Genomic DNA, 27,499 nt, shown 5'->3' with positions numbered 1-27,499 from the left:
CAGGAATGTTGCTAGAATTTATATTCTCCAGCAAATTTGCCGATATTGTGAGAAAAGTTTTGTCAATTTTCAGAATTCTCAAGATCCTTGGTGTATTTTTTCAGCTTCTTGAAGTTAAAGAAGAGATGTAATGTTTGGTTTAAACTTTACTTACCGACTCTTTGCAAGTTGTCAGAAGTCATCCATAGTGGGTTGATACACTACTCAATGGTTTTCCATGGTCTTCCTTCCACACGCAAGATGTAAATGCAGCATACCCATTAAGGCTGTCATTAGTTGAGCCCGAAGTTGACTTCGCAATCCAAAAATTCAGTGCCAAAGCTTTGTGCGGCGAGCTCCTTGAAGTAAACTTTGCAGAGTCGACTTCGCCAAATTAATATAAGGTTCTGAGAAAGGCATGGCGTTACATATGGCGATCTCCTGATTGAAAGTTCTTGATTTTGGGGGATACATTTGAATGAAAGAATGTTACCTCACAATGGACCTTATCCTTGAATAACGCTACTCTTGATTCCTTACTTTTATATACAATCAAACCTGCCCTTTGCAACCACCTCTCGGAAGCAACCACCTGTCCACAACCACCATTCCAAAGGATTTCAGATGAGAGATTCTTCCATATTAGAACAAAGTAATTAGGACATTGAAGCTGTGGTGTAATGTGTGCATGTGACTTGTGAGTGAATGTGCTGAATGATAAGTTTGCTTGTTGACTAGTTGTTAGTTGTTTAATTTGTTGCCCCACAGTCTATGTTACATCTTCGTTCTGTTTTAGATCTGTACGCTTTTATGTGAGTTCTGTTTTATTGTCAGACTTTTTATGTGTAACTATGTGTCTATTACTTATCTTACGTGGGGTTGTTTTTTTTCTCCATCTTTTAACTATAAGTGGTCGTTGTCTACGAATTGTTTTTAATGCTTGTATGTAATTTCTTACGAGAAAACTTTTTATGTAAAATGTTAAATTTTAATGTCTATTGTAAAGCGCCATGAGACTGCCATTCGGCGATGAACAGCACTAAAAAAGAATGTTTTATTATTATTATTATTATTCAACTTTCCATGCCAACCATGCACCTGTCTATGACAACCACTTTTGGTCGGTCCTTTGGGTGGTCGTTAAGACAGGTTTGACTGTACATGATTTTCTTCTTGTTCAGTGTAAGGTGGGCCCACAGCAAACAGGATATTGTGATTTCAAATGAGATGTGTGGGCTCTGGACAGGGGTGTCACAATTTTGCATGGTTATGCTAGAGGGCAAACTCATTTTGCAAAATTACAGTAATACTAATAGCTAGAGCTGCATGAAGCCCTTTTGAATGTGTCCGTCACAGCAACATTTTGGACACGCCAGTAAATACAGCACCCTATACTTACGTGACATGTAAAATTAACTCCAGACTGACTGATTTTTCGCCAATTTCAAGCGGTACAATTATCTTGAGGGAGAAAATCATGGCAATATCTTGCAACTGAAGCAATACATGGTCCAAAGTTCGATCAGCAGCACAGTGCATTTTCGAATAAATCGAATTTGGGGGAATAGACTCCCATACTTGTCCCATACTTGTCTTCTTCTTCCCGTGGGGGACCGGATCCAATTTTTTGGATGTTGAAGGTCCCGCGTGAGTATAGGGTGCTGTATTTACGGACGTGTTTTCTAGTTCCTGAGACTTTGGTCTTGTGTCCATTGTTGTCTATTGAGGGTGAGAATTTATCCATTTATATATTTATCTATATTTTTATTCCCTTCTTTTACTGACAAACCTGAGTACTGTTACAGTCATCTTTTCAGTGTGCCTACATCATAATACCATGGTTGTTACATTTTTTTTTCTTATCTGTATTTGAAAATGTGTGAACATCACTTTAAATGTTATATAGATATTGTTTTCTGTGTCTGTGCTGTATTGTGCGAAAGAAGGTCATTTTACTTTTGTGTTTTCTTGTAAGTCTATTTGCATTTTATCAGTTGCATTTTACTGTGTGTTTATTTCGTCTAGTTGAATAGATTGTAACCCTGTGCATTTGATGTCATGTTGAAAAATATTTGCTCACAATCTAACACATCTCGATGAGGAACAGCCATTTTAGAAGTTACTGATGTACATGTACATAGCCCTTTATTAGTTCTGCAATGGATACTAGCTGGCTTCACCATTTTAGTATTTGTGATGAATACCGTTTTACGCCAAGTCAATTTTGTGGATTTAGATGTTGTCAGCAACCGTCCTTTTGTGATTGTGCAGTGTTATTGATATTACTCATATCTAACCAATAGGATAATTATTGCTGTTTGTTGTTTTCTCCCAGCCCCCTTTTCCATGCTATGTGTTGCCATAAATACATGTACAGTGGAACCTCCCCTTCTAAGACCTCCACAAATCTGAGAAAATCAGGTCTTAAAAAGGAGGGAGTCTTAAAACGGGGGTAACTTTACAGAGGTTATGAACAAAAAGTCTGAGAAAACAGGGAGTCTTAAAACGGGGGTAAATTTACAGAGGTTATGAACAAAAAATCTGAGAAAACAAGGTCTTAAAAAGGAGGGAGTCTTAAAACGGGGGTAAATTTACAGAGGTTATGAACAAATAGTCTGAGAAAACAGGGTCTTAAAAAGGAGGGAGTCTTAAAACGGGGGTAAATTTACAAAGGTTATGAACAAAAAATCTGAGAAAACAAGGTCTTAAAAAGGAGGGAGTCTTAAAACGGGGGTAATTTTACAAAGGTTATGAACAAAAAATCTGAGAAAACAAGGTCTTAAAAAGGAGGGAGTCTTAAAACGGGGGTAACTTTACAGAGGTTATGAACAGAAAGTCTGAGAAAACAGGTCTTAAAAAGTAGGGAGTCTTAAAACGGGGGTAGATTTACTGAGGTTATGAACAGAACATCTGCAAAAACAGGGTCTTAAGAAGGAGGGAGTCTTAAAACGGGGGTAGATTTACTGAGGTTATGAACAGAACATCTGCAAAAACAGGGTCTTAAGAAGGAGGGAGTCTTAAAACGGGGGTAAATTTACAGAGGTTATGAACAAAACATCTGAAAAAACAGGTCTTAAAAAGTAGGGAGTCTTAAAACGGGGGTAAATTTACAGAGGTTATGAACAAAAAGTCTGAGAAAACAAGGTCTTAAAAAGGAGGGAGTCTTAAAACGGGGGTAAATTTACAGAGGTTATGAACAAAAAGTCTGAGAAAACGGGGAGTCTTAAAACGGGGGTAAATTTACAGAGGTGACGAACAAAAAGTCTGAGAAAACAGGGAGTCTTAAAATGGGGGTAAATTTACAGAGGTTATGAACAAAAAGTCTGAGAAAACAAGGTCTTAAAAAGGAGGGAGTCTTAAAACGGGGGTAACTTTACAGAGGTTATGAACAAAAAGTCTGAGAAAACAGGGTCTTAAAAAGGAGGGAGTCTTAAAACGGGGGTAAATTTACAGAGGTTATGAACAAAAAGTCTGAGAAAACAGGGTCTTAAAAAGGAGGTAAATTTACAGAGGTTATGAACAAAAAGTCTGAGAAAACAGGGTCTTAAAATGGAGGAAGTCTTAAAATGGGGGTAAACTTACAGAGGTTATGAACAAAAAGTCTGAGAAAACAGGGTCTTAAAGGGAGGGAGTCTTAAAAGGGGGGGGGGGGGTCTTAAAAAGGGGGTTCCACTGTACCTCAAATGTTTGTGTTGCAACTGTACATGGCGATTGTATTGTGAATACTCACCATTTGTTTTATTGATAAAATGCGCAACAGTGTTTCCTCCTTGATTGGACAGCGGGCTAAAGGTTGGCAGTGTTAAGTCAGCTGTAGGCTCTGGTGAAAAACATGTGTACATTTAGTATCACACAAAAATACTGGAGGATAACCAGTACTATGGATATTACGAGCACATTTAAAAAAAATATTTAGTCATGTACAGTACTTCAAATCAAAGTTTTTGAAAATATGTGTAATACATATTATGATATAGTTTTAAAGTCAAACAGGCTCTCCGTTTGCCATAAACATTTCGTAGAAAATATAGCGTTTATGTCATAGCATAATAATGCATGCAACATGCAAAAGTTTGTAGTGCATGTACATGTACTGCCAAATAGCACTTACACTTCAAATAATCAACAACTTAAAGGGATATTGTCGACCTGCAGTACAGCTTCATTTGGCCGAAATAACAGTATTGTGGAATAAGTTGAATGATCATACTGTAATGTTGGAAAGTCTTTCGGTACTTAGGAGTTTGAATTTTTAGACCTAACAAAATTTGAGAAAATCGGATCTTAAAAGAGATGGAGTCTTGAATTGGGGGTTCTTAAAATGGGTGTTAGTAGTACTTTTCTTTTGTAAGTATAGGGCAAGGATGAGATTCGGCAATTAGGTATTTCTGTACCAGATAAGACTAGTGTTCATTTTCAACTGTCGTTTTATCTACTCTCGAAGCATGGTATCTTAAAATTGTATTAAAATTGAAAACAAAGTATTTGAAAATGTTTGTGATAAAGTGGACCCTCCCTTTGAAGAAATAAAATTATGATAAAATTAGATCTTAAAAAGGAGGGAATCTTAAAATGTAGGTAAAGCTACAGTTGATTACGAACAGAACATCTGGAAAAGCATTGGTCTTTTAATTAAAGGAGGGAGTCTTAAATCGTCGGATCTTAAAAGGGGGTTTCCCCTGTAGTTTCCTAGTTCAACACAATTCTGTCATTAAGACAACGCAGCCACTACCACTGTAGTTTCCTAGTTCAACACAATTCTGTTTGTCATTAAGACAACGCAGCCACTACCACTGTAGTTTCCTAGTTCAACACAATTCTGTTTGTCATTAAGACAACGCAGCCACTACCACTGTAAGTCAATCTGTTCAGTGTTAGTATGTAATGTTACATGTATAAGAAATAAAACCCAAACGAAGCCATATTTTTGTGTTGTTTATTCTGTTTGTCATTGTACTTATGAATCAGAGCATTAATCATACAAAATGATAAGTAATAATAACACAAAATGAAAGCTTGAAGCAAACAAGTTTCTTTCTTTCTTTATTTGGTGTTTAACGTCGTTTTCAACCACGAAGGTTATATCGCGACGGGGAAAGGGGGGAGATGGGATAGAGCCACTTGTCAATTGTTTCTTGTTCACAAAAGCACTAATCAAAAATTTGCTCCAGGGGCTTGCAACGTAGTACAATATATGACCTTACTGGGAGAATGCAAGTTTCCAGTACAAAGGACTTAACATTTCTTACATACTGCTTGACTAAAATCTTTACAAAAATTGACTATATTCTATACAAGAAACACTTAACAAGGGTAAAAGGAGAAACAGAATCCGTTAGTCGCCTCTTACGACATGCTGGGGAGCATCGGGTAAATTCTTTCTCGTCCCAACCAATATGGGACTCCCCCTAACCCGCAGGGGCAATTCTTTTGTGTCCATTTGTAAAATCAGAGGAAATCATCAAATGCACTCAATACCAATGCCCCTCAAAACATTTCACTCTGATATTTACAAACAAAAATACAGTACAATGTAATAGAAAAGGAAAGAATTGGCTATTGTCTTGCATGAAAAGCAATGTTTGTTGCAGTCAGCGCTACTTCATTGTATACCGTAATGGACAATTGCCTCTCCAGCAAATGTTAACAAGTGCATGCATTAGGCCTCAGTACAAGATGTCTCATAAAATGACTTTCTTTCTTTATTTGGTGTTTAACGTCGTTTTCAACCACGAAATTTATATCGCGACGGGGAAAGGGGGGAGATGGGATAGAGCCACTTGTCAATTGTTTCTTGTTCACAAAAGCACTAATCAAAAATTTGCTCCAGGGGCTTGCAACGTAGTACAATGTATTACCTTACTGGGAGAATGCAAGTTTCCAGTACAAAGGACTTAACATTTCTTACATACTGCTTGACTAAAATCTTTACAAAAATTGCCTATATTCTGTACAAGAAACACTTAACAAGGGTAAAAAGAGAAACAGAATCCGTTTGTCGCCTCTTACGACATGCTGAGGAGCATCGGGTAAATTCTTCCCCCTAACCCGCGGGGGGTTCATAAAATGACCTGAATGTTAATTGTCCAATTATATAGAAAAAAACATGGACATCTTTTTGCTGAAATCATAAAGCACTGGAATGAATCAAAACTTAAATGTAAACAATCTCAATAAACAAAGGCTGCAAGATTATTGCTCATTCATCCAACTTGCAGAAGACATTTCTTTGAGTTTACACACATGACAACATGGACTAAACATCACCACATTTCTACAAACAGTACTTAATTTGGTCTACACAATATTAGGCTTAGATTGCACAGATATATAATTCCAAATATGACTCATTTCTAACACTAATCCCACCAAAATGTAAAATATACAGTTGATCATTCTGAACTGCAGCGTTGGATCTGAAAAACATTATTTTTAAGTATTTTCTTACCTTTTACAGCTACTTTTACACACCCTTTGGGTAAATCATTCTCCAAAAGAAATGTAAAAAAAAAAAAAAATTATGGAGAAAGTATGTTTCAGGTGTATAAATAAATACAATGTAGCAATCATAATATGATCTTCAATGCACACACATCGACTTTCCTGTGAACGATATGGACTTTTCTGCCTCCGTGGCCTGATGATGAACACATTCCAATGCAATGTGGCAGACAGACACGCGAAGGCCAATTAAGTACAGTACTTGCTTATGATAAATACCCCTAAGGTTATTGTGGGCAAACTGTCCGGAATGTTTCGTTGATTGAAGACGGTGAGTGCTGCAAGTCAACATGCCCTATATTACAACCTGACGATAGTGCTAAAGCTGGAGAAGCCCACTCAAAACGAAAGAATTGATCTGCTTTACAATCATTGAAGCAAGGGGGGGATATGTCACCCAATTAGGATCACTGCACAACAGCCTACCGGGTAGATAGCAACAGTTAACCTCTGATATACGTTCAAAACTCTGAAGTTTCCCCTGCAAGTTTTCCTGCACTCTGCTGTTGTATAAAAGACTGCTTTGTAAGCAAGCTCTCTGTCAGACAGAAGCGCCATTTGAATCTGTTCAATTCTTAACTACAGAAAGCAACGGTGACAGAAATCGGACCAAGAATTAACTCATCAGGTCAGACCTTCATACTGGGGTTGAGAGAGGGTGCTTTAGACAAAGGCATTGTGCAAGTCGATCTACGTGTGTACAAAACACTCACTGCACATTTGGCTAGGTTGTTACAGTCTACAGCTAAAGAAGTTGATGCATATTTTCATCTGATTCGTACCTGGAAGGGCTATTTTTAGCTGAGTTGAGCTATCAGACAGTACGCCATGCGCTTCAAAAGGATGCTATCAAGGCTGACAGAATCGAAACAGATGGAATCCCTGAATTTGTTTAGTTTTAATGAGTTTCTTCACCTTAACTCCCCTGTAGCCGTCAACACCTGTGCTTATGACCTATGCATAAAAAGATTACATATTTTATAATAATACTCACATTTGCTCAATTAGCGATCGTGCCAATAAATATGTTGTTCGTTATGAGTATTGCGCAAAGCCTAACCGCAAATCTGTGAAGAAACCAATGAATGCATGCTGTACAATTTTCTTTCTTTATTTGGTGTTTAACGTCGTTTTCAACCACGAAGGTTATATCGCGATGGGGAAAGGGGGGGGGGGGGGGGGGGGGGGGGGGGGGGGGGGAGATGGGATAGAGCCACTTGTTAATTGTTTCTTGTTCACAAAAGCACTAATCAAAAAATTGCTCCAGGGGCTTGCAACGTAGTACAATATATTACCTTACTGGGAGAATGCAAGTTTCCAGTACAAAGGACTTAACATTTCTTACATACTGCTTGACTAAAATCTTTACAAAAATTGACTATATTCTATACAAGAAACACTTAACAAGGGTAAAAAGAGAAACAGAATCCGTTAGTCGCCTCTGGGGAGCATCGGGTAAATTCTTCCCCCTAACCCGCGGGGGGTTGCTGTACAATGCCGAGTGGGAAGGTAACATGATGTTCTGCACCTCAAAGCACGAACATTCTCATACAATTCTAATTCCAACCACAGGCTGTTTACAAATGTCAGTCAGCAACAAGCAGAACTTTTCAGACATTGAAAAGTACCACTAACAATTACTACCCACCAGCAGTCAGACTTGCATCATAAACACTGTACTAAGACAGCAAGCCCCAATGGCACTAGAACAACATCACACAGCTTTCTGGCTCTACGATCTATTTCTACACACTGTACAGTACACACTCCTACACAGAGAGGCTTTCACTTCAAGCATAGCTATAGTATAGTACACATGTTTTTGTGTTGAACTACAGAAGACATGGGAGACGAAAACGTGCTATGTCATGAATCTCTGGCTGGGTAATTGAAAGAAATAATGTTCCAAAAAATAAACCAAAATCCCTCAATAAAAAAAACAAGGTTGAAATTCATGTATAATTTCCCATTCAAAAATCTAAATGCTTAACCTCTAAATGGTGCATAAGTTAGACTTGTTAATAGTGAACCATGTAGTTCAACTGAATCTAATTTCCTCTGCTTTTCACATAGACCCCCCCCCCCCCCCCCCCCCCCCTCTTCCTTTTAGTATCCCAGAAAGACAAATTATCCACCAGTTATTCACTCGAAGGCAAGCACATGTGAATATTTGCAGCAAGATCTCCACCGATGTATCATGAGCAAGCACTTAAGTTTCACCACAAAGCATAAAACCCTGAACTCCTATCTCCCCGGTTATCACATTATTTGTAAAGCAAACGCCACACTAAATCATTACAAGACACAGGCTCCACAAAGACTCCGGCACAAATTTACAGGATCTTCCATCACAAATATTAAGCACTGTACCGGGATCATATACCAGAGATCTAATTTCATTTCACACTTTATCCTCTCATTGTTGGGATACTGCAAAGAGAGATTGCTAGTGTCTCTCTGTCTCTCTTCTGCCATGCTACAGAATTTGAGGCCAGAAATTCTAGTTTTAGCCAGATGTCAAAATCATATCTTAAACAATGCAGTTTCAACCAACTCAGGACTGGTATTACATACACTCAGCACATTCAGGTTTTCGCGACTGCACTATAATGTGACCCCGAAGCTTTGCCAACTGAGTGAAATATTAGAAGGTTGAGACAGCTTCACTTCAAGGCCTGAGTGAGTGATCTCTCTTCTAGAAGATCCTGGGTCATACCATGAAAGTTTCAGGTCAGTAATAACATGTTGCCATGAGCTCAAAAAGCGTCCCTAGTCTGAGGAAGAAAGAAAAAAACTTTGCGCCAAAATCAAGCATCTACACCCCAAGAAACACAAGAACCGCATTCAATACAGTCATGGCCCTTCACACAAAAATTGATAACAGCGACATCTTAATACACCTCATTGTCAGTTGAGATCCAACAGGTGGGCAACGAGGCAACTGCAATTAGGAAGACCGGCATACTGACTGCTCCGCAGCATAATTAATTTTGTTTCTCCCGACTCCAACTGCAAAACACTTCAATGTTTGTTGTCTTTCTTCATTTTTAAGTTTAACACGGCATGCTAACAAAAAAACAAAAAAATATATATATACATGTATACATTGACAGGAATTCATTGCAGCTCTGTAATTATTTACAAATAATGAACGTTTGTACATGTAAATAACAGTTTTGTTCACCTGGAAGGGCAACGGTTAACTGGACAAACTATTGACACATTGATTTTCATACCTAATCTTAAAGTTGTCCATCATTCAAATGTTCTGATTCAGAATGAAAACTTAAACAAACAAAAAAAGGGCAGAGCCCTGTCTCAAAAACTCTGTCCAAAACCTGGTGATTTCCCATGTGGCATCTGTCCTAGGTTTGACAATGTCCCCCTTTCCTTCATTTGATCCGAATCAGAACAACATGAACATGAACCATCTTTAAAGGATAATGAAGCAGTCACCAGGCATGGGAATAGAAAAAAGTAAAAAAAGGCTGAACATTTGTAAGTAATAGGAAAGTCGCCGGCGCACAGCGCCTAGCCCTGCTAGGGAGGTTCGTCATGCCCCCCCCCCCCCTCCCCCCGGATTTTTGTTTTCTCCAAAGAACCCAAATGGTGTAATTTGGTGTCATCTAAGCTCCAAGTTTGCCATTAAATTCAGATTTTAGAATGATTTTTGTCTCCCCCATTTATTTTTTCGGCGGACACTTGCTTTTTCGGCGGAACAAAAAAAAATTTCGGCAGAAATTTGCCTTTTGGCGGAGAATTCCCATGCCTGAGTCACACATGAAAGGTACATTGGAATAAAATGAAATGCAGAAGTGAGAAACATGCACCAGTGTCAATCTACTGCCATCATTTTATCGTGTTCTAAATGCTAACTTAAACACGTATTTTCCAGAATTAAAATATACGCTGTCAAAATACTGAATGGGTGGTGTGTCATTGCTGCTCCTTAAAACATTTTCCCCTTGATTATATGCTGACCACATGCTTACTCAAACAAGAGCTGTAATTATTCAGCGTTACTACGTTTACGATTTATCCGACCATGACCAGTCTAAAATCAGGATACTTGTGCCAAGACATGACAGGCACAGCAGACGTAACAGCAAAACCTTGAATTTTCAATTTGTTTCAATAGTTCCAAGTAGGCAGAACAGATTCTTGTTCGCATAGAGCGCATGTATTTCCATGCCATTAATTCTGCACTCACATTGACTCGTTTCCCAAAGTCTCATAAAATAAACATGGATGCAGAAATCCAATACTATAGCTGAAATGTGTACACCAACACTTAAACTCGCTGTACACAATGGTATGCACACAAAATTTGACTGACAAATTTCAGAAGCTATGTTGCTCTGGTTTATCACTTCCACTTGTATGTAATTTGTGTGAAACATTTTGAATGCTTTTAATGCCCTGAATTGTTTGTATCCCACAAAGGAAAAAACACACTGTGTTTGTCTGGGTTTCTGATGAGATAATTCTCTCATTGCAAACACATGCAAGGAAGAGTGCCTGCAACTGAGACATTATTTAGACTTGTGCTTAGCGGAACAAAAAGATGTCGTACTAACAGTAACCCATGCCAAAGTTTGTAATCCTACAAATTCTGAAAACTTTCGACTTGCATTTTGTTTGTTTGTTTGATTATTTGTTGCTTAACGTCCAGCCGACTACGCAGAGCCATATCAGGACGAGGAAGGGGGGGATGAAGGGGGCCACTTGTCAAGCGATTCCTGTTTACAAATGCACTAACCCATTACTTGTGTCCCAGCAGGCTTTAGTAAAACTAAATTAATACCTACTGGAAGATTACCAGTTTCCAGTATGTTAAAATAGGCTTAACCTATCTACTGCTGGACTTACATCAGAACACTAACAGATTAAACTATACATGAATCGCGAGACAAGCGGCAAGAGAAGAGATTTTTTGGAAAAAATACAGGTGAATGAGCAAGAAGGCAGAAAAAAGAAAAGAATTCATGAAGAAAAAGAGAGCATGACAGGAAAGAGGAACCAAAAATCTACCTAACAGCAAACTAGAAAGCTCCTGCGGTTCCAAAAACAGGAGGGGCCTTTAATTTCATAACCGCAGTGCCCCACTGCGGGATTCGACTTGCATGACACTGGAACATATCTCATTATGGTATATTGTCACCAAAAAGTTTAGGAAAATAAACAGAAAACAGTAAATATAAACTTCATAACACCCAATGCAACTAACAAATGAGGGGAAAAAAAAGGGACCAAAACCCTAAACACCATCTACAATTTTGCAAGAATTGCCTTTCTAGCCTAAGAAGCACTTCAATTTCACATTACATAAGCACACATCTAAATAGGCACCGTTACCTAAAAACAAAACAAATGTGAAAAATCTACATCACATATGCGCAAACAAAATAAACAGTCCCCTTATGCAAACCTGTCAATGATGTTTCCCAAAACAGAAGTTGGTTTTTCTTTCCCACATCATGAAAACAAACATCATAACCAATAAACAAAAAACTGATGAAGATGTCGCATTGACCCGTGCATTCACAAACCTGAACATCTTTCTTTTTTTTCTTTCTTTCCCTTATTAGGTGCACAAAATTGCTAACAGACTGTTACACATCAACTGCAGTGGACTTTTGATACCAACACACATTCTTTTTTCCACATTTTACAAATAACATAATAACAGTATTTTATTGCTAATACATGGACATGCACAATTACATTTCAAGAAACAACGCACACTCAAACACGGTACACATAGTTATTTTCATGTGCACTTGATTGTACAAATAATTACAGCGCTAATCCACCAATGAACGAAATGCATGAAACAAAAGAAAGTTAAAGGGCCATTGCATTGTCAGCAGTAAGCAATAGGACAAGAAAGCAAACTGGTGGTATCAAGTGCTTTTCCTTTGCTTTCATAATGGACAGCTCAAAGCAAACCTCAACCATCCATGGCCCTTTTCAATAATGGTGTTGTTTCAAATTATGCAAATGAATCACGAATAGAAAAAAACTGGTGGGCCCAACAAAAGTAAAATACACATAACCCCATATCATCATCATATGACCAGACATAAAAGAATGCTTTTGCAAACTCGTCAAACAAAGGAAGGTTGTTCTGTGTCCAACTGAAAGCAAGGAATTGCTGCTTCAGGAAAAAGCATGATGAAATTTCAAACATGCTTTTCTTAAAACTGCGCCTATATATATATATGTATATGTACATATAAGAATAAGAATAAAAAAAGAGCACACAAAATCCAGAAATAGAAATTTGAGAAAGGCTGGAAGGGGTCAAAATAATAAGAAACATTTATTTTTAAGGGGAGGGGGAGGGTACAATGAACAAGGGGAAGGGGTCGGTAGGAGATATTAACACAGACTATGGCAGACTAAAACGCATGTATACTATGAACAACACTTTTGCTTCCCGCGGCTGTGTTTTCTGTCCGTTAAGGAAATTGTGTTCTGAGGCTGCTCTGCTGCCTTCTTCTGTTGTTCTTTCTTGGTCTGGAGCACTTGTTTGGTGATGGCCAGGAACATCTGAAACACACACATAGGTCACTGTTGAGTCCAACTGCAACATGTATGTATAGGTCATAACTGAGTGTTTTGGAGTTTGTTTTTTAACATTGTATAATTTGGATATTTGTTGGGCTCTGGGATAGTTGTTTTATTTCACTGTATTTAATTATCCTGTGTGTGTGTGTGTGTGTGTGTGTGTGAGTGTGTGTGCAGGGGTACTGTGATGGCCGATGTGAATGCGTGATGTATTGTGTAAAAAAATTCCATCTCACACGGCATAAATAAATCCCTGCGCCTTGAATATGTGCGCGATATAAATTGAATAAAAAAATAAATAAATCCCTGCGCTTAGAACTGTACCCACGGAATACGCGCGATATAAGCCTCATATTGATTGTGCAGGGGTGTGTGCAGGGGTATGTGTGTGTGTGTGCAGGTGTGTGTGTGTGTGCAGGTGTGTGTGTGTGCAGGTGTGTGTGCGTGTGCAGGTGTGTGTGTGTGTATGTTTTGCTATTATACATCATCGTGAGCTCTGGCAAGAAGGGGCAATTAATAAGTATTCATTATTATTTTTATCATTATTATTATTATTACTACAAGCTTGCAGATTTCCTTTATCACACATGAACGCTGCATCTCTCCCTTACCTGATCCCAAACTACATACAGTGAGACTTTCCCGAGAAATCATAAAAGTAGTGTTCTTCTTTTTAATCAATTTCATTGTTCACCGATATTTGAAAAAGTTTTCATCCAAAACTTCGATAACCAACAGTTAGCAAAAGGATGGACACTGACCTCCTCTACGTTGAGGTTTTCCTTGGCGCTGGTCTCAAAAAGCTGGATGCCCATCTGTTGTGCAAAGGTCTGTGCGTCTTCGGTCAACACCACCTTCCTGTCAGGATCATCGTTCTTGTTCCCCACTGAAGGAAAAAAGACAGCAAATGTTCTCAAGCCGAAACATTTGAGTGGGTTTTTTTTAATGTGAACCTCCAGTTTCAAATAGTCAGAGTTTGCTTATATACCGATCAATTACAGTGAAATACAGTGGTACTCCCTTTTTAAGACCACCAAACATCTGAGAAAATCAGGTCTTAAAAAGGAGGGAGTCTTTAATCAGGGGGTCTTAAAAGGGGGGTTCCACTGTAGTAAAAACATTTCCTCAATACAGCGCCATACTCATTTTGAAACAAACAAAAATCCGTCACAAAAAGTCAGGATTTACACAGCTCGTATTGCTGAAAATCATAAAATTCAAAATTCTAAGGTTACTGAACTTAACAAGACCTACCTATGTTACTGATGCAGCTAATTTAAAGAAAGTAACCACAATAAAAAGTAGGCAAGGGGAATACTTAAAGCCCATGCAGACCAAGTGTCAATAAAATTTGAGATGGCTCATATTGGCGTCAATTATTTCTCTTCCAAATAACCAAATTGTATCACAATCATCAGTGGCTGGAATGAATAAACAATACCTGGTGAGCTGCAGCTGTTCTATGATAATCACAAAACCCAGGTAAAAAGGAAAATCAACCAAGTGGAACAAAACCCCTTCTTCACCTAAACTGAAGATTACCCTTCCAACCCGACTTCTGTCTCCTATTTCCCACAAGAACAAATCCTCTAAAGAAGAGCTGAGAAACTGCAAATCAAACATAATCAATTAATCTTCAGCATTGATCAATCTAAGTCATAAGTTATAACTTACCGAGTATTCTGTTGACTACATCACAGTTGTTGTCAATTTCGTGTAGCCACCTCCTTACGTTGGCGAATGATTCTCCGCTTGTGACGTCATAGACCACAACCACACCATGTGTTCCTCGGTAGTACCTGTAATCCATCAATTTAAAGCATTAAAAAGCCATACAAATATACTACTTTTATTGCAAAATGGTCTATCCTATCAAACATAGCTCTTAGTAGTCATATTAACTGTCCTCCTGTTTTAGTTTTGTTGAGGAAGCAATGCTACACTGTCTTTCCACACTCACACAAAATCCAGAACAGTGGAAGTCAGGCCAAAAAGACAAATATGTCTGTTTCCGGTAACCCGACCGACCCTATTTTTAAGCGCCGACCCTAAAGTTTTTTTTCGCTTTTCGCACACAAAAAAATAAAATAAATAAATTAAAGTCAAGTATACTTTATTTAGTTTCAATATATCTAGGTCAAAAACATGTGCTAAATAATTGTAAGTAAACTAAGGAAGCGTTCAAAAAAATAAAAAAAAACACGTAAAAAGACGTTAACAAAACGTAAGAAAAAGGTAAACAAAAAAAAACCCGACCGACCCTATTTTTTTTGGCGATGTTACCGGAAACAGACATATTTTTCTTTTTGGCCTCACAAGTCCTTCTAAGCCAAGTCCCTCCCCCCATCATTTAAGATTCTCTCCCTTGGACCTTGCCTTTTCAAATTTCTCTGTTCATAACCTCTGTAAATGTACAAACTCCTGTTTAGAATCTGATTTTCCCTTTTTCTTTCTTTAACAAAAACAAAAAACAAAAAAAATTGTGTTTTGGGGGTCCTTAACAAGGGGTTTATGAATTTTAAAAAAAACGTTAAAAAAAATCAGCATTAAACAAATTATCGCATGCACAGATATTGTGTACACAGACAATACACTTGATAGCAAACATCTGAACCTAGTCACATTTATATGATTGTGGAATCAGAATAAACCTGGTTTTTTTAATCCCAATTTCAAGTTAAATCAAGAATGATGTCCCTAAAACTAAAGTGGCAATTAGGGAAAATACTGTTCAAAAGTATGAACAACATGAACCACTATACATGTACTAACAAATAAAAACAAGAAATTCCTCCGAGGTAGGAAAAAACACCCCCGTCAAAGGGAAATAACCTTCTCAGTTGGTGGCAATGAGAATGGTTATTTCCCTTTGACCATTAATATGTCCCTCTATAAGTCCTTGTAGAATCTTAATCCACCAATAACTCCCTAACCGTGTGTTTGACTGGTCCCAATTTTTGTAAGGACCGTCTCAGGAATGTATAGAACCTGTTCACCAAGTTTGGTGACGATCGGTCCGTTCATTCTTGAGATCTATATGCGAACACAAACACACAAATACCCAAACAAACACATCGAGTGAAACCTATACACACCCCTATACCGGGGGTGTAAAAAGCCCCACAAAAGAAATACAAGTACAACACTAACACCAACAGGACCAAAACCAACAACTCAATTGGGTATGATTATAAGTGGCACAGACACTGCCCTCATTGTGTCGTTTTAGGCCACACAAAAAATGTTGGTTTAGGGTAATCACCGTAATGTGACCAAAAAAATAGGGTTGATAGGTCAGCTTTTCCTTTTCTTTTCAAATTTAAGCGAGTTCGAAGGTGTTTACTTCCCTTAGTCTTGGTATGGTTCGCAAAATATGCCGAAAGTTTTTTGTTTTTTTGAGAAATGAAAAAAAAGTTTTGAGGGTCGGCGGAAAAAAAGTAGGGTCGGTCGGGTAACCCTAAACTACAAACAAATGTTTGGGCCTTAGGTTTTGTTTTAATTTATTCTGTGCTCAGTTAGAACACGCTGCCCCATTGATTTATTAACAAAATGTTGTACACATTGAAGTCTTTCGTTATGCTAACCTGGTTTTTCTGTCCCCACAACTAGTGTCTATTTGGGGCATGATGTGGTTATATGCTAGGAGAACTGAACTCTTTTCTTTTTTATGAGAATATTTATATATGCCAAAGATTTAGTCTACCTAAAAGCAGTCTGTGTCAACTGATTGTCCCCCTGTTTTGTTGCATTTCTAATTTTTATTTTATTTCTTTTTTTTTTAAGGGGGGGGGGGGGGGGGTGGGGGGTTGGGGAAGGGAGGGGAGGCTAGAGAACATCTCGTTTTTCTCTGTGTGTCAGTATCATTGTGTGTGCGCTTGTGAGAGAGAGAGAGAGAGAGAGAGAGAGAGAGAGAGAGAGAGAGAGAGAGAGAGAGAGAGAGAGAGAGAGAGAGAGAGAGAGAGAGAGAGAGAGAGAGAGAGAGAGAGAGAGAGAGAGAGAGAGAGAGAGAGAGAGAGAGAGAGATGTAATACAATGCGACAGAACAAAAGCGGGACATCAAATGACCTGAACACAAGAAATCTTACGTGGATGTTATTGTGCGAAATCGCTCCTGACCAGCTGTGTCCCAGATCTGCAATTTAACACGCTCTCCATTTACATCAACTGTTCGGATCTTGAAGTCCACTCCGATTGTGGTGATATATGTGCCTGAAAAATAAACAAAGTAAAAATTTAAATTTTTTTTTATTTTATATTATATACATGTATATAACAATAATAATAATAATAATAATAATAAATAACTTTTCTATAGCGCGAGTCCCTTCAATTGGCTCCAGGCGCTTTACAAATTCATTATAGAATAAACTAGCACAAATCAACAAGCATACAAAGCATACATTTAACTGAGACATAACACCAAGAACCCAAGCACTAAGCAAAACTTAGCGTACAATGTTAAAAGTACACACACACACACACACACACACACACACACACACACACACACACACACTCACACACACACACACACACACACACACGCACGCACGCGCACACACAAAGATACCATTGACAAAGAGACCATAAAGCACATACAGGGTAGAGAGTTCCAAAACAGAATAGAGTTGTGGAGAGTCTACTCAGGCTAAGCAAAGGCTTTACGAAACAGGTATGTTTTGAGTTGGGTTTTGAAGGAGGAAAGGCTGCTGGAATCACGGATAGAACTTGGAAGCGAGTTCCAGACGGTCGGAATCTGGTACCTAAAGGTTCTTTCACCAAAGGTCTTGGTCCTGGTTTTGGGGATGCGAAGGAGTTTTTCAGAGGAGGATCTGAGAGAACGGGATGGCTCGTAGATACTGAGGGAATGGGACAAATAGGGGGGGAGTGATTTCTCTAGAGGAATACCCGGCTTCGCCGGTAACGCGAGACAGAGTATGCAGCGTGGCGGTTCGCTGGCTTAGAGCATGTGTTGACAATTTTCATCCACCAGTTTGTGCCCGGGGTCCACCTGAATATGCCCACCAAATTTGATGCAGAATATTTACGATGGGAGGGGTAGTATATATTAGTGGCAATATTTTGAAGATGGGAGGGATTTTGTACACGAATTGCAATACTTAGATGTACTACCTGTGCAGAAAAGCGCTGTGCAGAAAAGCGCTGCTTTTGTGTGGCGGAAGTGAAAGCAGTGAAGAAGTAGAGGCGAACAAAAAAGTGTTTATTTTCGTAATTCGTATCGCGAAACAGAGTATTTATTCACCGCGGTTCACCGCAACGCAAACACACCACACCACACCACACTGACACAGAGAAGCCGTATCTATATACGGCTTGTGTGTGTGTGTGTGTGTTCGCGATGCACGACAGTGGATTTTTCGCGTGGCTATGAATAGATTCGACCTTTGCACTTTTACAGTGAGTTCTGGACAGTGACCTTCTAAAAATAGTAACGGGAATATCTGAAGCTGCTTGTCATACCGTAGCATTCTGATCAGTCATCGTTCAACGGCTATCGCCAGTTATCTCAGAGAATGAGCCGTACTCATTTTGACCTGAGTTCAGGATGATACCGTAGCTGTGATCGGAAGATCAAACTTTCTCATTCAGTATTCTTGCAAATACCGTACGTGATTGACGCCACACGAAGGAAGGGAGATAAACGCGCAAAACACTGGAGAAGATAAGGAAGAGTTACTGGGAATGGATCTACAGAAAAACCAAAATCGGTTCACCGCGCCGCGCTTAGAGCACATGTTGAAAATTTTCATCGACCAGATTGTGTCCGGGGTCTACCTGAATATGCCCACCAAATGTGAAGCAGATCCATCGAGAACTTTGGCCGTGCATCGCGAAGTGACAGACAGACACACACAAGCCGTATATAGATATAGATTATATCAACTGAGAAATCAAGATAGTTAGTAAGTTACACATGAATGAAAGTCAAACTAAAACATGCTAATTACTTGTGACTTTAGGATCTGAAAAACCAGCTACATACACATATATTATAGTATACCAAAAATTAAAACTACTTTTTGTCCAAACACTTTTTAGTGTACCTGCAATATTGGGGCCCCTCCCAAGTACATCACATGGACAACAGGTGTCATTTCATTTGGAGGGGCTGCACATCACAGGTGCGACTGTACTGTATAGCAAGAAAAAAAATGTTCACAACCAACACAGCTGCCCGCTACATGTACCACAAAGATTAAAATTCTTACCGGAGAACACATTGTCTGCAAAACGAAGCAGCAAACTGCTTTTGCCCACACCTGCAAAAGATAACATTAACAGTCTTACATTAGTTAAACTGTATGACAAGTGACAAAATAATGTTCTTCTTGAATTTTACTCTCAGGGTCACCTTATCACTTATGTTCAGAGTTTTGTGTGCCACATGTTTTCTTACCCTGCAACTTGGCAGCATGACGCTGTCTTTGTTATGTATTTAATTGATATTGTTGACTCGTTCTATACATGTGTGTTTTGGTATGCTTGGCTGGATTGGATTTCTTCTTAACTGCAACTTCAGGGCAAATTCCCAACCTTGGGCAATGAAGTATTCTGTATGCTTCGTCCTATACTTTCACTGGGAATCTTGGGATCTTTAAGTTTAAGTTTAACGTGCACATCAGTCTTTTTGCGTGTATTTTCAATTTCACAGTAGGGTGGTACCATTCCACCCCTTTCGAGTTTGCACTGAACACGACTCTGGGAAATACAGAAAAATCCTATGACGCACATGGGCCACGAACCCACACCAAAAGCGACGAGTTGGTTACAAAGTCAGAGCGCTACCAAAAGAGCTTGTGACTAACCCTGAGTGTCAAAATGATATGCTGTAGGTTTGCATGAATATAGCTGTGGAAAGACACACGATGACAATAAAATCAGTAAAACTAGGCAAACATCAGTTGGTATGCAGGCTCGGCAGATGTAGCTCTGTTTTTGTACATCTGATATATATGACATATTCTCAAGACACTCAGTTTTCGGCTGTAACCTTCTAACTAGTCTTGGTGTCCTAGGCACTAAACGTGCAGCTTTTATGATCATGGAACGGTATGGCTTTGCATCACATGATCAACAATTGTTCCATTATACTTTCACTGTTTTTGAAAGCTTCTTTGATCATGCCACATATCAATTACTTCACTCAATGAAATAAGAGTAAAATTAGCAATTTTTTTTGCGAATCAAGCTCCAGTATGTGCACACAGATTTGCCTTGCTGCTGCAACAGCCCACTCTGTCAACTTGTTTTAAGTTCGGCCTCTTCACACCGCTGATCGATAACGTCCTCCACCCAGCTTGCGGCATACGCAAGCAATGAATTCTAAACAAGACAGTTCAAGACCAGAAAGGAGAAGCTGGCTAATCTATTAATCTATATATTGATCTCCCCGAAAACAACGGTCTCTCTGCCATGCCTGCAGCCACCATAAAAAGCCAGTGTGTCGATCGGACCAACTATCTGTATCACTTTTGCTAACAAAAAACTGTTCCAAACATTTTGTGTCACTCATCGATCCACAGTGGTGCACATACAGCAACACAACACATATCACTAACGGACGCAGAAGAGGGCAGAACTCACCGCTGTCTCCGATAATTAGAAGCTTAAACAAATGGTCATATTCTCGAGCCATAGTCTCTGGTCTTTCAGCAGAACCTACTCCTCTTTTACTCCAGGAAGTCTAGCACAGGGGAGGACCGGAAGAGAGATGGCTTTCGTCACCGCGAGTTTTGCGCATGACCATGACGCATGCGCCAAATCTGGAGCTTAACTTCCGTAAAAGTCGTCTGCTATACACTCTGGCTTTGTGATCAACGGTTTGACTTTGACTACATCTTTAGTTCTATAAAAGCTACCATGATCAGGCCGATTCTATGCCTGTTTTTGAAAAGCTGTTCACAAACGCATTCTATACGACGTGGGTTTTCTTTTTCTAAAAGGTACGTAAACTTTGATTTTTTACTCTGATTCTGAACTTAAATCACTTGCATGCATGCAATGTCAAACGGCTGTCCAAGACTTACCTAAGCGAGACTCCCGACAACGTAACGATAAAACAGTCCTCTGATTGCCATTTTTCAAATGATTAGTCAAGACATTGGTAGTGAAGTTATGTATGGTAATACAGACAGACGCTAGACACATAATATATTCACCTCAGGCTGTGTGTGTGTGCGGCACATGTGTATGTGTGTGTGCGCGCGCGTGTGTGTGTGTGATTGGCGTGTTTGTGTGCAAGTGCGCCTCTGAATATCTGTCCGTCTGTAGGTACACTCTCTCATACACACACATACACACACACACACATGCCCCCCTACACACACACACACACACACACACACACACACACACACACACACACACACACACACACACGAATAACGTACACAAGAGTAAATTACAATAGGAAGAAAGATGACTGATTACCTTCTTGGTAATTATAGTGACTGAGAGTCCTTATAAGTGAGAGATCACATTCAGTTACTGCAGGGTATGATGTGCAGTCATAGAAATATATTTGCATTTGTCTTATTTCAACCCCTCCTCTCTCCTATCTGTGTGCAGGCATCATAGGGTGAAGATCTCATATGCAATCTATCCAGAAGGAAGCAAACTAGAACTGGCCCAGAAGTCACCAGTATTCGTTTTACATGGAATGTTTGGGTCAAAAGCAAACTGGCATAGCCTTGCAAAGCGAATCGCTTCAGCTACGCACAGAAATGTGAGTACAGGCGAATGTAACAGGAGTGTGTGTAAGTGTGTGTGTGTGTGTGTGTGTGTGTGTGTGTGTGTGTGACATGTGTGTGTGTGAGATAGAGGGAAGAGTGAATGAGAGAGAGAGAGAGAGAGTTTAATAAAGGTGATTTACTCAATATATGGGGGATGATTTTGTTCCTTGGCATTCAATTGTTAAAGGAGTATATGAAACATTTCAGGTTGTGACATTGGATGCCAGAAACCATGGGGACAGCGAGCACCATCCTACAATGGACTATTTGATCATGCGTGATGACCTTTTAGGGGCCATGGACATGTTAAAGGTCGAGAAACCAATTTTGTTAGGTCACAGCATGGGCGGCAAAACTGTGATGGCATGTGCCCTCTCTGTGGTGAGTTTCTGTAGTTACGGCTCTGTGTGTGTGTGTGTGTGTGTGTGTGTGTGTGTGTGTGTGTGTGTGTGTGTGTGTGTGTGTGTGTGTGTGTGTTAGAGAGGGGGAGAGAGAGAGTGTGTGTGTATGTGTGTGTGTTAGAGAGGCGTAGAGAGAGATAGTGTGTGTGTGTGTGCGTGTGAATACTAACCAACTCTCTCTATAATAGCCAAAAGGACACATAAATCTCAAATCCACATGATGAACCTTGTCCGCAGAGTCTGTCCTTTTGTTTGTCTGTCAGTTCACCCCAACAGTCAAGTCATTTGATGAAGTAGATCCCCTGATGATCAATACCAGATTTTGAGAAAACAGCAGTGAGATGATGCAGATATGTTTATGATGATGTTGATGATTGGAAGCTATATGTTAAAACTCTCAGCTGCACCAGTGGAACATAACATGAATGTCTCCTCCATAGGTTTTATTTAGGCCAAAAAAAATAATAGGTGTGGTTACGGTAACATAGCCCCAAAAAATAGGGTAGGAAGGTAGGCAATCACTTTTTTTTTGGTAACTTTTTTTTCTAATGTGTACAAATTAAACCTACTTGACAGGGAAATAAGTGTGCGACTCGGGCGCTTTCGCTTTCATTGCGTTTTCTGCACTCGTTTACTTGTTTTTTTGGGTATTTTTTTGACAAATGTAATAAAAAGTTATAGGGTCGGCCCCCAAAAATAGGGTAGGTCGGGTTACCGTAACCACACCTATTTTTTTTTAGGCCTTAGTGAAGCAAAGAGCAGCTTCACTCTACCAGAATACCAGAGTGACACCCATAGCACAAGACAATTGACAAGACACAGGGTTGAGGAATGCCCAGGATGCATCCTAAACTTTTAACTTTCACCGATGGCGCTAGACTGAGTCAGTGATGATCGAGTCGTAAGGTGACCCAAAGTAAGATAAGGTGTCAATACAGTGGGACCTGTCCATAACAACCCACCTAAGGGACCAACCAAAATTTTGTTATGGACAGATGGTCACAAAGGAGAAAACAATCAGTCGTTGCAGGCAGGTGGTTGTTATCGGAGGTAGACGCCAGGGCAGTTTCGACTGTACATATTACTCATATATATACTGTATTATAACATATATATTGTACAATGTTGTGCATAGCATTATATGAACAAGAGATAGTAACATATATGCCCCAATCTTTCAGCCAGAGAGAGTGGAGAGGCTGGTCGTGGTGGACACAGCCCCTAAAGACAGCCCTGGAACAGACACACTGAGGAAATATGCTGAGAAAATGAGGAATGTGGCAATGCCACCTGCCTCCACTGTCGCGCCAGAAGCCAGGCGAATGGTTGGAGATCAGATGAAAGAGTTTGTACCGGTAGGTATATGTGCTTGTTTGTCGTTTTGTGTACATGTATCTGTGTGTGTCCTAACATATGTGTATGTCGTAGTGTATGTACGTGCAGTGTTCAAGTGTGTGCAAGAGGAGGTATGGGAAAAATAAGAACGAAAGTGGAGGGAACGGTCTGGCACTCAGCAGCAGATATTTTCCAGGCAAAAAAAACGTGTAAGCCGTGTTTTTGTAATTTTGATCGGCATCGAATAAGTTTTTTGTTTTTTTTATGTTTGCAAACATGAGGTTCATCCTCCAACTCTGGCATTTTCCAAGCTCTAATAATAATTCTTGAGATCCAAAGATTGCACCAGACTGCACGATTTTCAAACATTTTTTCATATTTTCTTCGTAGTAAAGGGGAGTAAAGGAGTCGTGAAGGAAGGGCATGCTTTCAGACTTTTTTAACAATTTCATGCCTGTTTTGATTCTGGCAAAGCATCTGAATGTCTGTGTCACTATTTTTAGGAGGAAGGCGTGCGGCAGTTTTTGCTGACCAACTTGAAACAGACGGCTGACAACTCTTACACATGGCGCGTCAATCTGGACGCAATCATCGACAACTTTGACAGCCTCCACTCCTTCCCTGCACAGATGACCAAACCTTGTACCGACCGCAAAACCATCTTTATAGGAGGAGCCAAATCTCAGCATGTCGAGTAAGTAAAGGAAGGGGGGGGGGGGGGGTAGACTTTTAAGCAAGGGGGGGGGGGGGGAGTCAGAAGAGGTATACATACAGTAGCTATGAAAGGTAGGACACTCTGGGGGCCAACTAAAAGTGTCTCTACTACGTTGCAGCTGTCGTTGCATCTGTCCTCTTGCGACAGGTATATTTTGGTAAAACAAGACATCCCAATACCCTAGCCAAAGTGGTGCCCTGCACTTTCAATTGCATGTGTCACATCAGAATTTGGTTGCATGTATGTGGGTGTGACTTCAGTGTAAATCTAGTGGACAAATTAGCTAGACCAGAAGAAACATCCGTCGCGATATAACCTTCGTGGTTGAAAACGACGTTAAACACCAAATAAAGAAAGAAGAAACATGGGGTTTGTGCCACAGTGAATGAGAAGCTCCAGCCTGCATGTTTTTGAAAGAAAAAAAACAGTTTTTGCAGTGTCCACTCAATATGATGCCTTTTTCATTTGAAAACATGCAGATCAGAGCTTATTTATCATTGTGAAGCTAATAGCGTGTCGTCCCTGGTACAGACCTGTTTACACTACACATTGAGCGTAGTAAACTACGAATTTGAATAATATACTACGCAACTACGCAAGTCTGTCGTTTTCTACGCAAACGGTATTGTTTAAAAAAAAATTAAAAAAAAATTCTTTTTTTTTCGTCTTTACACCTGTTCCTTGTCCCGTTGTGCTCTCACACCGCCCCGTCCCTGCATGCAAACGGTATTGTTTTGGCTACGCATATCACAATCCGTAATTTTCTTCATCTCCCTTGACCGATCCATTTTCCAATCCATGTTTTCGGCCAGCAGTCGTTTGCTGCATGCAGCGCGTAAAGCGCCCACGGGCGTTGCATTGTAGCTTGTTAATGCCGAATAGGCTTCTCCGAGCAAATGCCGGGCACAACTGAAAGCGTTACTGCCAAACCATGCGGGCGTTTCGACACAATGGCTGAACGCAGAGCACACGAAAGTGAAGATGAGAACTGTGAAGAAAATGACTCCGAAAGGCCACCGACCAAAAAGAAAAAGACGAGCAATGCGCCGAACCAAGTCTTTCTGCCAAAATATCATCAGGACTACCCATGCCTTGTCTTCGCGGAAAGGAAAACATCATGCTCATTGCACTGTCTGCAATTCCCATTTTTCCGTCAGTCAATCAATACATGTGGTAAAAAGTAGCAATCATTGTTCTTGTTGTTGTGATAGGTCGACGAGAAATTCTACACATTCAATTACAAAACTACACATTTGCCTCATTTTGCTCCCAGAAAATACACATGCAATGTTTTAGGGGTAAACAGGTCTGCTGGTATCATCCTAGTCAGCTTTATATAGCTTAGTTTGTCTCATCGTCAAGGAATTATCTAGCTTCCACAGCTCATAACAACTCTTTTAGAAGCTAATACAAAACACAGTCTATCACACACCAAAATTGACATGTTTCAAGCATCCAGAAGCAAGCCTTTCATCCTGTTTTACATATTCACACACCTCTTGCATGCATGCAAACACTGTGATGAACACAAACACATGCCATGCATGAATGAACATGCACACACACACACACACTGACACACGTACACTGAAAGGGAGGGATGGGGGGAGGGATTAGAAGAGGTACATACATTTGATCTATATGTTTTTTCTCTTGCCAAATGTTCTATCATTTACACCACCGCCACTCATCAATTGTTTTGTTCAGTTCCAGCGCGGAGCCATCTATCCACAGGCTGTTCCCAGGCTGCCCCATACAACTCATCCCTGACGCTGGACATTGGGTCCACTCAGAAAAACCCAAACAGTTTGTACAGATGGTGGAACAATTTCTTCTTCAGACTGATGAGTCCACTTAGAAAACACCACACAGTTTCAAGTTTGTACAGATGGTGGAACAATTTCTTCTTCAGACTGATGAGTCCACTCAGAAAAACCCACACGCAGTTTGTACAGATGGTGGAACAATTTCTTCAGACTGATGAGTCCACTCAGAAAAACCCACACAGTTTGTACAGATGGTGGAACAATTTCTTCAGACTGATGATTCCATTTAGAAAGAAAAAAAACCCACTATATATGTGCAGGTACTGCTTGCACTAAAGTCTTGCTACTGTACTTGACTATTCTGAGAAATCACCGTGCTGCATGTGTAAAGCTATCATTTTTTCAAAGACTTTTCTAAAACCTGGAAAGATTAACGCTCACGGCTCAGGGCCACTTTGAGAAATTACATGTGTAGCATATTATTGCTGCATTAAATGCTGGCACAACGTTTTTGTTCTTCAGTGATGACAGCTGAAAAATCTACTCAGAAAAAGAAAATAAAACACCACAAAAACAAAAACAAAACCAGCGCACAAACAACAACTGCATACAGAGTGAAAATTTCTACTTCAGTCAAATTACTTTGAATGTGATACACATGGGTACAACTGACCAATGTGAGGAGAATCGAGATATTTATCTAGTATTTATCTAGTCATGCCTTCGATATGTGTTTACATGTAATCTATACATATAAATAAAAGAGAGTGTCTGTCTGTCTGTGTGTGTGTGTGTCTGTCTGTCTGTCTGTGGTCGCCATACCTCAGAGATGGCAAAAGATAAGCAGCACAAGATATTTTGCATGCACACTGCCCTGGACCCACAAATGTGCACCTGGGTTTTAGTTTCTCCAGACATTGTTTCCTTCCTCGGATAATTGCCCTCCCCATCTATCAATACAGTCTATATAGTGCAAGGGAGGTAAGTCATGCTTTGTCACCCACGGAAGGGAGGTAACTCATCAAACCAGTATACCGTGTCATTCTCAAGGGTTACCCCCCGCCCGCTATCATCCCGCCGCCCCCCCCCCCCCCCCCCCACACTCACACACACACTAACCCTGCCCCCTGCTCCCCCTCCCTGCCTTCCAGATCATCGCGAATAATGTTTACGAAACGATCGCCTCAGTGAAAGATCACGAGAATTTACAGATTTCTCTCCCCTGTTCAAAAAGGTATGACGACAGTGAGGTATGCGTGCTTTGATCAGACGGTAACTACAGTGGGTGTGAGAAGGGGTAAACAAATCACAAAGAACACGTTGAACCAAATAGAAACTTGCCTTGCCTATACATCCAAATGTATGAGCTCACACTGTCATTTTTCTTATCCACATTGGAATAAGATTCGAGAGGTTTCTGAGAGAGGGGAGAGCAGAAACACCCGGGCGAAGCCGGGCCTGACTGCTAGTTGGTATATA

General features: G+C 39.9%; 2 protein-coding genes across 2 annotated transcripts; one reads left to right on the top strand and one right to left on the bottom strand.

Annotated features, from left to right (window-relative positions):
* Positions 1 to 4,901: 4,901 nt before the first annotated feature.
* Positions 4,902 to 20,772, bottom strand: LOC138975448 (ras-related protein Rab-35-like). The gene is made up of 6 exons (XM_070348135.1): positions 20,656 to 20,772; positions 19,281 to 19,331; positions 17,136 to 17,259; positions 14,725 to 14,849; positions 13,812 to 13,936; positions 4,902 to 13,032 (listed from the first exon to the last, which is right to left on the bottom strand). The coding sequence occupies exons 1-6, from the start codon at positions 20,705 to 20,707 to the stop codon at positions 12,898 to 12,900; spliced, it is 612 nt and encodes a 203-aa protein (XP_070204236.1). The 5' UTR covers positions 20,708 to 20,772; the 3' UTR covers positions 4,902 to 12,897.
* An 86-nt stretch (positions 20,773 to 20,858) lies between these two features.
* Positions 20,859 to 27,086, top strand: LOC138975447 (sn-1-specific diacylglycerol lipase ABHD11-like). The gene is made up of 6 exons (XM_070348134.1): positions 20,859 to 21,014; positions 21,640 to 21,796; positions 22,011 to 22,184; positions 23,386 to 23,559; positions 24,043 to 24,233; positions 25,962 to 27,086. The coding sequence occupies exons 1-6, from the start codon at positions 20,932 to 20,934 to the stop codon at positions 26,110 to 26,112; spliced, it is 930 nt and encodes a 309-aa protein (XP_070204235.1). The 5' UTR covers positions 20,859 to 20,931; the 3' UTR covers positions 26,113 to 27,086.
* The last annotated feature ends 413 nt before the right edge of the window (positions 27,087 to 27,499 follow it).

The sequence above is a fragment of the Littorina saxatilis genome, linkage group LG9 (assembly GCF_037325665.1).
Source record: "Littorina saxatilis isolate snail1 linkage group LG9, US_GU_Lsax_2.0, whole genome shotgun sequence".
NCBI classification, from domain to species: domain Eukaryota; kingdom Metazoa; phylum Mollusca; class Gastropoda; order Littorinimorpha; family Littorinidae; genus Littorina; species Littorina saxatilis.
The sequence above is the reverse complement of the archived record's forward strand: the minus strand, read 5'-3'. Positions and strand labels throughout refer to the sequence as shown.

Bases quoted from the DNA above. Each gene is read 5' to 3' on its own strand.
- LOC138975448 (XM_070348135.1), bottom strand. From the start codon at position 20,707: ATGGCTCGAGAATATGACCATTTGTTTAAGCTTCTAATTATCGGAGAC. The intron at 19,332-20,655 runs GTGAGTTCTGCC...TATCTTTTGCAG, and splicing joins TCTAATTATCGGAGACAGCG to GTGTGGGCAAAAGCAGTTTG. The intron at 14,850-17,135 runs GTAAGATTTCTT...GATGGATTACAG, and splicing joins TTTCGCACAATAACATCCAC to GTACTACCGAGGAACACATG.
- LOC138975447 (XM_070348134.1), top strand. From the start codon at position 20,932: ATGATCAGGCCGATTCTATGCCTGTTTTTGAAAAGCTGTTCACAAACG. The intron at 21,797-22,010 runs GTGAGTACAGGC...GAAACATTTCAG, and splicing joins CTTCAGCTACGCACAGAAAT to GTTGTGACATTGGATGCCAG. The intron at 22,185-23,385 runs GTGAGTTTCTGT...CCAATCTTTCAG, and splicing joins TGGCATGTGCCCTCTCTGTG to CCAGAGAGAGTGGAGAGGCT.